The sequence below is a fragment of the Barbatula barbatula genome (assembly GCF_947034865.1).
Source record: "Barbatula barbatula genome assembly, chromosome: 15".
Taxonomy (NCBI): domain Eukaryota; kingdom Metazoa; phylum Chordata; class Actinopteri; order Cypriniformes; family Nemacheilidae; genus Barbatula; species Barbatula barbatula.
Window position 1 is genome coordinate 8,585,166 of NC_136778.1, and position 12,139 is coordinate 8,597,304.

At 40.6% G+C, this 12,139-nt stretch overlaps 1 protein-coding gene across 1 annotated transcript in view; it reads left to right on the forward strand.

Moving 5' to 3' along the window:
• ryr3 (ryanodine receptor 3) overlaps positions 1–12,139 on the forward strand; it is a gene marked incomplete at its 5' end in the record, with an annotated part of 73,308 nt that overhangs the window by 25,576 nt on the left and 35,593 nt on the right. Inside the window, 21 exons of the mRNA XM_079474811.1 lie at positions 26–121; positions 433–551; positions 1,253–1,386; positions 1,478–1,719; positions 1,799–1,991; positions 2,409–2,625; positions 2,763–2,867; positions 5,382–5,485; positions 6,136–6,219; positions 6,358–6,517; positions 6,683–6,827; positions 7,573–7,775; positions 8,247–8,421; positions 8,536–8,744; positions 8,845–9,060; positions 9,142–9,302; positions 9,446–9,605; positions 9,775–9,861; positions 9,946–10,172; positions 10,299–11,118; positions 11,193–11,393. Coding sequence (XP_079330937.1) covers positions 26–121; positions 433–551; positions 1,253–1,386; positions 1,478–1,719; positions 1,799–1,991; positions 2,409–2,625; positions 2,763–2,867; positions 5,382–5,485; positions 6,136–6,219; positions 6,358–6,517; positions 6,683–6,827; positions 7,573–7,775; positions 8,247–8,421; positions 8,536–8,744; positions 8,845–9,060; positions 9,142–9,302; positions 9,446–9,605; positions 9,775–9,861; positions 9,946–10,172; positions 10,299–11,118; positions 11,193–11,393 — 4,058 coding nt within the window. The remainder of the gene's footprint in view (positions 1–25; positions 122–432; positions 552–1,252; positions 1,387–1,477; positions 1,720–1,798; positions 1,992–2,408; positions 2,626–2,762; positions 2,868–5,381; positions 5,486–6,135; positions 6,220–6,357; positions 6,518–6,682; positions 6,828–7,572; positions 7,776–8,246; positions 8,422–8,535; positions 8,745–8,844; positions 9,061–9,141; positions 9,303–9,445; positions 9,606–9,774; positions 9,862–9,945; positions 10,173–10,298; positions 11,119–11,192; positions 11,394–12,139) is intronic.

A 12,139-nucleotide genomic window follows, 5' to 3' on the forward strand; every position in this document is an offset into this window, starting at 1 on the left:
GTTGTAATTGATTTCTGTCTATTAGCTGCTCTGATCCGAGGAAACAGGACTAACTGCACACAGCTCTCTCGCAAGCTGGATTGGTTAGTCAGCAAGTTGGAGCGATTGGAGTCCTCATCAGGTAAACGCTGCTATTTGTCAAACGTGACACGTACATTAGCATTAATTACAGAGAGGTTATACATTAACCAGGACGTCTTACATAGCCATAAACTGTAATCTCCAATCAGCATCTACCTAGATCAGTGATTTCAGAAGCTTCACATAAATCCGTTATATGCTGTAAAGTTCATAGCTGGATGTAGTAAACTTTCATTGTAAAGTCAATAGCAATTTGCTTGTACAGCATCTTTTCTGTTATCTGATTATGGCATGGGCTTATCATTCCTTGTGTATACTGCAATACAATATTAATAATGCTCTTCTTCACAGGCATTTTGGAGGTACTTCATTGTATCCTCATCGAGAGTCCAGAATCTCTTAACATAATCCAGAAGGCCCACATCAAATCCATCATCTCCCTTCTGTACAAGCACGGACGCAACCACAAGGTCATCATTCGTGGTGCTCACAAACACACATGCACAGATGAGTGTGGAATATAAACCACTTTCTAGTGCTAAAGCCATCTAAAGCCACACATTAGCTTCCTGAGCAGGAAAACAAAGACATGCAGTCACAAATACTGTAAATAAAATATGAAGTGCTAAGAATGCAGTTTTTTTCAGAACATCAAGAAATCTGCAAGTATCTTTAAATTTTAATGTAAATTTATGCAATGCATGTACTGTATACGCGTCTCTGCAAGCGATGTCATATCTTGTATAAGTCTCAAACCATCTCCTGTTTGAGTAATAGGATTGCTACTATATCTCGAAGGTGTCATTCACATCTGGGGATCTTTGCTTGATCGTATAGTTATAACACGAAGCGAACAAGTGTAAATGCCACCATAGGTGCAACAACTGGTGCAGACTGTTGTTGACACATGTTAACAAGGTGCATGCAGCTGTCAGACTCATGCTACTGACTTGCGAATTCCTCTGTCTTATAAAATGTGGGTCATGTACACTCGTAAACACATCTTTGGGGATGCACAGCATGCTAAGGTATCAAACCCTTCAAAGTATGCACTAGAGCATACAGTATGTAGGCAGAAGTGTGCACATCTCTGCATAGTTGAATGTGCAATTAAAGCATTTAAAGAAAGCATTCTTGAAAATGTTCAATGGTATCCCAAAATCCCTTGCAGATTCTAGATGTTCTTTGTTCCCTTTGCGTCTGCAACGGTGTGGCTGTGAGAGCCAATCAGAATTTCATCTGTGACCACCTGCTTCCTAGGAGAGACCTGCTGCTCCAAACGCGATTGGTCAATGATGTTCAAAGGTAGACAAACCCACTGTGTCAATTTTAAATATCCTGAGTGGAATTGAACGTATTGGAGTTAATAAATTATTATCTTCATCTTGCTTTACAGTATGAGACCTAACATCTTCCTGGGCATGAGTGAGGGCTCAGCCCAGTATAAGAAGTGGTACTTTGAGCTGATCATTGATCAAGTAGACCACTATGTGACCAGTGAGCCCACCCACCTTCGCGTAGGCTGGGCCACCACCAAAGGCTATGCCCCCTATCCTGGGGGTGGAGAGGGTTGGGGAGGAAACGGTGTGGGTGACGATCTTTACTCCTACAGTTTTGATGGGCTTCATCTTTGGTCAGGTACGTTAGCCTGCACTCTCATGTAAGTAGTCGTTTGCACAGTTTAAAACTATAATGTTGTTAATTGCATTCCTGATAGGACGAATCCCACGAGCTGTGGCCTCTGTAAACCAGCACCTGCTAAACTCAGACGATGTGGTGAGCTGCTGTCTGGATCTCGGAGCCCCCAGTATGTCTTTCCGAATTAATGGCCAGCCAGTGCAAGGCATGTTTGAAGACTTCAACGTAGATGGCTTCTTCTTTCCTGTCGTCAGTTTTTCTGCAGGGGTCAAGTGAGTTTCTCAATATTTCGCAATGCAGTCAGGCAGAGGTACAGTTTAACATAAAGAGAAATCAAGAATATTTTTGCTTGAAAAATACAAATCATAAAAACATATAAGGATTTCCTATGTCCATCAGTTTTTATTTGGAATGTGCCAATCTGACACCTGAAATACATTTATTAGAGGTAATGTTTTATGGCTGGCACATATTGTTTATATACACCCCAAGCATTTTTTGTTCAATCAACAAAGACAGGCCAGTACTCACTTGACTACTCAACCAACTCCATACAAATTCAGTGGATTCAAGACTCTTTAGACAACTCAGTGGTGCTTATCAGATCAATCAAGAAATCGATCGTGGTGCTTATCAGATCAATCAAGAAATCGATTCATGTTAATGCCTTCTTCATGTTTTCTCTCAAGGGTTCGCTTCCTGTTGGGTGGTCGCCATGGTGACTTCAAGTTCCTGCCTCCAGCAGGATACGCACCATGTTACGAAGCCCTGCTCCCTAAAGAAAAGATGCGTGTGGAGCCTGTCAAGGAGTATAAGAGAGATCTGGAAGGAGTGAGAGATCTTTTGGGCACTACAGAGTTCCTCTCTCAGGCTTCGTTCATTCCTGTTCCTGTTGACACCAGTCAGGTGAGATGTTATGACTTGAATGTGTCTAAATTTTTATTCATAATCTATCCATCATCTATTTCTGCAATTGACTTGATTAATCCTTCTCAAACCTTGCATTGTAAATAATGCATAAATGTTGTTTGTTTATGATCCAGATTGTCCTGCCTCCACATCTTGAAAACGTGAGGGACAAGTTAGCCGAGAACATCCATGAGCTGTGGGGGATGAACAAAATAGAGCTTGGATGGACGTACGGCAAGGTAAATAAACCTTTTAGCAAAGGTCACTTGAAAAAATACAGAATCGTAAATGATTCGAATTCCTTGGTCAATGCAAGATCATCTCTGTATGACGTGTTTTATACGCTCTGATATCATGATGATTTCTGCCGTCCAAGTTTAAAGAAGCCGTCACTAAGATTTTCTGCATATCTCATGTTTATCTTGAGTACTTACAGAATAGTATCTTACCCTTCAAATATCTGTACAGTCTTTAGTTTGATCACATTTAAAGAAAACAGACACAGCTGTACGATTATCCGAAAACATATGACGCAGGCGGGGGGGGGGTTGGGGGGGGGCTTGGTTGTGTGAATGTAGTGATAGTGGTGGTTGACCCAGACATATGACTCAGTTTCATTTACAGCGTGCTGTCCATGTCCAGCATCTTTTCACGTTGGGACCGCACCATCCATCAGTTTCAAACAATCTCCAAATCCAGCGTTATATCCACCGTTTATAAAACATTCGTCGCCAAAATGCAGTGATCAAACAAACACAGCTGAACTTCGTGAATGTAGTGTCAACCTGAATTAAGAATCCTTGACTGCAGTTTACAAAAAAACTTAAGCATCCTGGCACAGGAGATGCAGATTTTATTTTTAGATAGAAGCTGCTTTTTTAATCTGATTTTTGTCCCTTCATTGTTCACTGCAGGAGAGCGAATCAAGAATTGCAGGGCATGGTGTAAAAGCACACGGTGTCCGAGCTTTGCAGTATTATAGTACAATCTCAATGAGCAGCGTGTCGTCCAAGAGCGGGACAGACTAAATTAATTATGGTTCAGCGCAGTCATTACTCTAGAGGCCAGATCTTATAATTTATTACAGATAAATATTTCACAGGTTCAGCTGTTCACAGATTAATCTGCTTTTAATAACTTTGTTGGCTCAGATGTGCCATTTTAGCGAGCAGGGAGGGCTTGCAGAAAATTAAGATTAATGCTTAATTTGCGTATAAACGTTATACATGGCAGTGTCCACCTGCACCCACAGGTGTAATTTAAGTTTAACGTTAAACCTCTGAATTCTACACAAATGTTGAGGGCAGTGTTGTATTTGTTTACATGCACAAATTAACAACATCATCTTTAAGACAACAAACCATAACCTTAAAGGGATACTCCTCCCAATAATGAAAATCTGCCATGAATGACTCACCCTGTAGTTCAGGGGTATTCAATTAAAGTAAAGAAAGGATTGGGCATCAGGCAGGGCAAAATGAGGCAAGGAAAAAACAAGGTACATACCACAATAAACTAGGATGTCAGCACAAGAACAAGGAAACTAATACATGAACAAAGAATTGGGTACAGATACATGTACAAGTACAACGAACGAGCACAAGACAATTGACACAAGGCCATTAAATAGGGAAACAAACAAAGGATAATTAACAAGGAACAGGTGTGTGTCATGAAACACTGAGGGGGAGCTAACAAGAAACAAGAGGGGGCGGGTCAGAGACGAGACCAGAGAGAATGCACATTATATCAAGACTGACAATAATATGTTTCTCTCCACACGAAACACGTGGCCCTGTCATGATCCTGCCACTAGACTAGAAAATCAAGACATGATAAGGCAGAATCATGACAGGACCCCCCCCCTTAATGAACGCCCCCAGCACTCACTGACTGAGTTTCCGGCTGAGCAGCCGGTAGAGTCCCCGGCTGAGACACTGGCTGGAAGGCTGGCAGAGTCTCCGGCAGAGTCACCGGCAGGAGGGCCGGCTGAGTCACCGGTTGGGCAGGACTGGACGCCTGAGCAGGACTGGACGCCTGCTGGAACGCCGGATGGGCAGGACTGGGTGCAGGACTGGACACTGGCTGGAACGCCTGGGCAGGACACGGCACCTGCTGCTGTACAGGACTGGGCGCCTGCGGCTGTGCAGGACTGGTCAGTGGCCCCCTCCGAGGTTTCTTCTTCTTTGACCGGCCCACAGGATGTGTGGCCGGCTGCAGAGAAGCTGTGGAGGGCCCAACCAGCTCCGCAGAGTAAGAGTCGGACGGGGAGTCCCACGACTCCCTCCATCCGCGCCTACCATGGAGGCTAGGAAATCAAGACATGAGAAGGCAGAATCATGACACAGCCATCGTAGTGCTTTAAACGGGAGGGGTGGAGTGAGCCGTTGGTTGCATTTCTCAATCTCACCACTAGATGCCGCTTAATGTCATACACTGGACCTTTAAAAAATTATTTTTATCTTGATAGCATTATTTATGCTAAAATTATTTATCTTGATAGCATTCCAAGACTTTCTTTCCAAGTAGACTGATAAAAGCCCCTTGTGCCCATACAAACAAAAAGGTTGAAGTTAGCCAGTCAGATGAAATAAACAAGATTAAAATAAATAAATAAATAAAATTGACGAGCAGATATTGACAAGAAAATTATATTATAAAATATAAACTATTGCATTGAAATATAAGCACAAACAACTCTTTCTATACAGAGTTTTAAATTTTGTGTAAACAATCTGTTTTGTGTTTTTAAGGTTCGAGATGACAACAAAAGGCAGCACCCTTGCCTTGTTGACTTCCCTAAATTACCAGAAACAGAAAAGAATTATAACCTGCAAATGTCAACAGAAACTTTGAAGTAAGTTTTTTTGCATGCTGGTTGAAGCTCCAAGGTGTAGACCTGCATTTTAATTGGTCACATGTTGTAGTTTGGTCTTTGCTTATTAAAATGTGTACGATAGGTAAGTGTGGTGTGTGCCAGTAAATGTCGATAGACTGCGGCTGTAAATTAATTTTTATTTCACAGTCTCTACACTCAGCAGCACAAGTGCATTTAGATCAGAAACAATAACCTGTTGTGCTGACATGTTGAACAGATTTCGTTTTTGATAAATCTTGTTGTAACATGGTTCAATGTAAGGGAGGAAGGAGGCGGGAACTGGCGAACGTGATAACAAACTTTTGCTTTCGTTTTGTTGTATGTCTATTTTATTAAAAGGCAGACAGCTCCCTCATGGTTGACTGCTGGCTACACAAACATATAAAAACATGACATAAAGTCCAGGCCCGGTCCCTCTCTCGCCCTTCACAGTTGTCGCTCCTCCTTTTATGCTTCTGGGGCTCCTCCGGAAGAGATGCTAGACCGGTGCACCGCGCTGTTCCCTCAGGGCTCTCGTCCCGCCCTGCTCGTCACACTTGTGCTGCATTATTTATTCTTGAGAGTTTGATTTGCGTCTTTAAAAATGTATAGCTTTTATTGATTTGATATGTTGATTTGTCTTTTTTCAGGACCCTGCTTGCATTGGGCTGTCATGTCGCCCAAGTCAACTTAAATGCTGAAGATGACTTAAAAAGACTCAAGCTCCCTAAGAAGTAAAACAAAAATTCATGTTGCATCTCATAGTGTGTCTGTTTAGATGAATCTATTTTATGACAGCAGTTTAACATAGTAAGATATTTAGGCAAAATGAGTTCTTGTCGTTATAATTTTTTTATCATTAATCATTATAGCTACATTATGACAAATGGATATAAACCTGCACCACTCGATCTTTCTGATGTGAGACTCACACCTGATCAGGAGATTCTAGTTGATAAACTGGCTGAAAATGCTCATAATGTCTGGGCTAAAGATCGCATCAAACAAGGTTGGACCTATGGTATCCAGCAGGTAAGAATTGCCCTCCTCATCATTCATTCAAATCATATTGGATATGTCTGTTTGCCTGAGGCATGTCCATTAAACTGTATGATTAAACATTTAGATTAAACTACAGTTACCTTTTGAACATCAATTTGCAAACTTGTTCTAATCTTTTTTCTTTTGCCTTAAAAGGATTTGAAAAATCGTCGTAATCCACGGCTGGTGCCATATGCTTTATTAGATGAACGAACTAAGAAATCGAACAGAGACAGCCTTCGGGAGGCCATCCGAACTCTGGTTGGATACGGATATTACATAGACCCACCAGATCAAGAGAGTGAGTTATACAAAGCAAATATATATATATATATATATATATATATATATATATATATATATATATATACACACGTACGGTATATGATTAATATAATTATCAGCATTAATAATAATTATTAATATTGTTATTAATATAGTATTAATAATAATCAGCATTTCATTTTACATTTCCTGCTGAAGTCACTGTAACAAATACATTATCTTAAATACCATCATTTGAACTTAAAGTCCCAGTGAAATAAAAAATTACTATGCGTATTATTTCATAAAATATTGCTGCGTTTATTGTAAATAGTTGATCAATGTGGCTCAATCTCTTTTTAAAAATTGTGTGCCCTCATAATCTATAGTTAAATCTGAAAATGCACTTCCGTCCTGTAATGACTATCCATCTTAGATGACGTATGTTAGACACCTCTTCAACTGTCAGTCTGATGCCAGTTCCAATTAAAAATGCAACGGCTGATTTTAAATATCCAATCAAATTTCGAGAAAGGCGAAAGTCACACTATTTTTCTCATTCAAAATTCCATTTCACTCTGAAATGTCAAAATAAATAAATAAAATGATCTCAACTTCTGGTTCACAGGGACTTTAGGATCATCTCTGTATGATGCTTTTATCTTAAATTTTTAGATGATTCTGTCATGCCAGTTAAATTGTTTGCTAGTAAAAATATCCAAAATAAATCTACTACTAAAATTACTTGATCCTGTTTTTATCTTGAATCTAAATATTTTTAGCTGCACACAAAGTAGATGAGGGCATTGAGTCCATCCGTCTGTTCCGCGTGGAAAAGACGTATGCCGTGAAGACAGGAAAGTGGTATTTTGAGTTTGAGGCTTTGACTGGAGGTGACATGAAAGTGGGATGGGCCCGGCCTGGCTGCAGACCTGATGTGGAACTGGGAATAGATGACCAGGCATTTGTCTTTGATGGCTACAGGGTGATTATTTGCTGTTTTCACATTAATCTGTTTCATGTTTGATTGACGTGGTACTTTATAAGAAGATATTGAGGACAAATATTATAGTAAAGTGGGGTCCAAAAGGGTTAAAGTTTGGAGACTACTAATATTAATGTAAAGCGCTTTGAGTACCCAGAAAATGTAATCGTAATGTATTAATATCAATATTTTTTGTTGATATGTTTATAATTTGTTTTGGATCTTTCATCACAACATGCATTAAGCTGGCATGGACATTAGTATGTGCAACTTTTTTGTACCCGTACATCTGACTTTTTGAATTTGATTAGATCCTATTCATCCTGACATAGATTTGTAGTTTTAAATGACATAAAATCCCAGATGCTCAATGTCAATAAAAAATAACCCTTATTTACTAGTAGCATATGACTGGTAAAAGAAAGGTGCATCATTTTATTGCTTTTGTTCTATTCCATGAATGGCTCCCAGGGTCGTCGAGTGCATATGGGCAGTCATTTCTTTGGAAGGACATGGAGTAAAGGAGATGTGGTGGGCTGTATGATCAATATGGAGGACAAGTCCATGATTTTCACCCTAAATGGAGAGATCGTGATCACCAATAAGGGTTCTGAGCTCTGCTTTGCTGATTTTGAAACCGAAGATGGTAAACGCACATTCAATAAACACGTCGCATCTGTAAAATAGACATGATTAAAAAAGTAAATCTGATCTTTCATGCCTTTAAATATTGTTACAAACTGCCTTTTATTCTCCAAAGGGTTCATCCCAGTATGCAGCCTAGGTCTTTCCCAAATTGGTCGCATGAACTTGGGAAAGGACGCTAGTACTTTTAAGTATTACACTATGTGTGGCCTTCAGGAGGGCTTTGAACCCTTCGCCGTCAACATGAATCGAGAAGTCACCATGTGGTTCAGCAAACGCCTGCCTACGTTTGTTAATGCGCCAGAGGACCATCCCCATATTGAGGTATAGTTTAGTGTTGAAGATGATACCAAGCTTATCACACCCTTTTGTAGGCCAAATAAATTCCAGCTAAAAAATATAATTTAAACTAAATTGTGTTCAGGTTACTAGAATAGATGGCACTGTGGACACTCCTCCATGTCTAAAAGTGACCCACAAGACATTCGGCACGCAGACCAGCAACGACGACATGATTTTCTGTCGTCTGAGCATGCCCGTTGAATTCTATCCTGGTCCCCGGAAAATGGACATCAATGAGGTGATTGAGCAAAGACCAAAGGACGATGGAGGAAAGATTGATAATGGGAGCATTACGAAGGTATAAGAAAGGAAAAAACACAGTATTGAAGTACTTGAGTGACCTTGAAAACACTGATTTTTGTCCTTGTTTGTGTTGTAGTACTTCTACTCTGTTAAAATATTTGCCGGACAGGACCCAGCATCAGTGTGGGTGGGCTGGGTAACACCGGACTATCATTACTACAGCAAACACTTTAACCCCAATAAAGTTCGAACTGTCACCGTCACACTGGGAGACGAACGTGGACGTGTTCACGAGAGGTTCATACGATATATTGCGACATTTACACATTGCTCATTTTTCTTAATCAACTTTTTTTCACATCATGTACATTAGAAGTGAGAATATTAATGCCCACTTTGTTCATTCAATTTCTTGTCTCTTGTTGTTTCACCTCATTTAGTGTGAGGAGAAGTAATTGTTACATACTGTGTGCTGGTGATGTTGCCACCTGCTCCACAGGCCGTAGTAACACTGATCTGGAAATCGGATGCCTCATAGATCTGGCCTCAGGACTGGTTTTATTTTTCGCAAATGGTAGAGAGTTACCTAATGCATACCAGGTAACAAAACAGAAGATCTATTTTAACTTTATCTTTCTATATTGTATCTTTCAGAAAATGCTAGTTTGGTTGAAAAATATTCACTGAAATCACTTTTCAGAATAAGAATACAATAGACTAAGCTTCATAAACTTAATCTTCGTATGCTTTATCTTGCCCTCTCTTTTAGGTCGAACCTAACACAAAACTATTCCCTGCTGTGTTTGTTCGTCCCACTAGTCCCAATCTCTTCCAGTTTGAGTTTCACAAAATCCCAGTAAGTCAACACAATTCACATATAATGTATTAAAGTATGTACAGTTTATTACACTGACCATGATCCACATTAATACATGAACAGGAAGCCATGCCTCTGTCTTCAGCCATCTTTAAGAGTTTACAGAGGAACCCAGAACCGCAGTGTCCCCCACGGCTGAATGTGCAGACCATTGTGTCTGTGCTGTGGAGCAGGATGCCCAACACCTTCCTGTCGGTGGAGACAGCGCGGGTCAGCGAGAGGCATGGCTGGGTGGTTCAGTGTCTGGAAACTCTACAGATGATGGCCGTCCATATCCCAGAGGAGAACAGGTAACACTCACTACTCATAAAAACAGATGACTACATGTATACAATGACCAACAATTTAATAATACATTGTATAACCTTTCTCTAAAATGAAACCCCTCAAAAAACATTTTCCATTTGTCATGCTAGGTGTATAGACATCATGGAGTTGTCAGAAAACGAGGATCTCCGCCAGTTCCACTATCACACATTAAAGCTATTCTGCGCCCTGTGCGCCCTAGGCAACACCCGTGTTGCTCATGCCCTCTGCAGCCATCTCGACCAATCGCAGCTCCTGTACACCATCGACAACCAATACCTGACCGGACAGCTCCGTGAAGGGTTCTACGACGTCCTGATCAGCATTCACTTGGAGACAGCTAAAGAGGCCCATCTCATGATGAAGAATGAGTATATCATCCCTGTGACGGAGGAGACGCGCAGCATTCGTCTCTTCTCTGACGACTCCAAGTGCCACTCTCTCCCCGGAGTGGGTCTGAGCACCTCGATCACTCCTCGCCTCAACTTTACCCCTCCGTGTTTCATTAACACAAAACGGGAGCAGCCTCTCTTCAGCCCACAGATCCCTCTGGGTATTCTTAAAGAGAAAGCCATCAGCATGCTCACGGAAGCAGTGCATGGCGGTGGTACCCATGTAAGAGACCCCGTGGGTGGAAGCGTTAAGTATCAGTTTGTTCCGATTCTTAAGGTGATTGGCACTCTGCTTATCATGGGTGCCATGACCCGTGAGGAGGTGAGGACCATCTTGCTCCTCATCGACCCCAGTGTGTTCGGAGACAGAAAGGAGGAGGAGGAACAGTTGGCAGTAGCGGAGCATGGAGCTGTAAAAGAGCACGCCAGCAGTAACGAAGAGAAGGCCGTGGAGGCCGGAGAAGAGGAGGGTAAGGAATCGAAACAGCTCCCCAAAGGTCTTCTAGAGAAGAGCTTGCCTGAATCAGTCAAGCGGCAGGTGAGTGATGCTCTCCAAGTTTGGCAAAGATAGTTTAGCTTGAGTTATTATGTATGTTTTTTTCTGTTGTACAGATGTGTGAGCTACTCCACTATTTCTGTGACTGTGAGTTGAAGCAGCGCATTGAGGCTATCGTGGCCTTCTCCGATGATTTCGTGTCCAAGTTGCAGTACAATCAAAAGTTTCGCTACAATGAGCTGATGCAAGCCCTCAACATGTCGGCTGCTGTCACTGCCAAGAAGACAAGAGAGTTCCGCTCACCCCCTCAAGAACAGGTAAACCTTCTTACGTCCAGAAAAGACCTTTGACTTGCATTTGCATTTGTGACCCTATCAGTAAAATCAAGGCTAAAGTTTCATAATTATGACATCAAAGTAGTCATAAGCAAAAGAAGAATTGCTGTAAATGATATATTATATGATTTCCACACACAGTCTGGAATACTAAAATAAATAAATATAAATACTCAAATTAATTATTTTATTGATGCCACATTTTTGCACAAAAACCTCAGGATTGACAAGAAGTCATCCAACAGCACTGTGAAAGACTGACAGCTTGACTGATTTCTGGTATTTTATCTGCAGATAAATGCAAAGAAAAACAATATTTTCATTTGACATTTGGGAGAAATTCTGTTTGTAATTCACAGAATGAAACCAAAATTATAATTTTACCTAAACACATACCTATAGATAGTAAATTCAGGCAAACTGAAAGTGGTCTGGGAAATGGTCTCTAAATTTTTTCCAAGGCTGAATTTTCACAGAATGTTTATTAAATGAAACTTCAGAAATGTTTTTCACAGACAGGGAACATTACATTACATTTTTTAATATATGCAGGTAAATAAAAACAGCTACTTGTATGTATTTAGTGTTATACAACATGAAGATGTAATATGTCAAATCGTTGGCAGATTTATTGGTAATTACAAAAATGTTTGTGAAACATAAGATCAGCCAATAGTTTAGGAGATTCATTATTTCACCAATCCCATTAGCAAACATCTTCCCTTGAT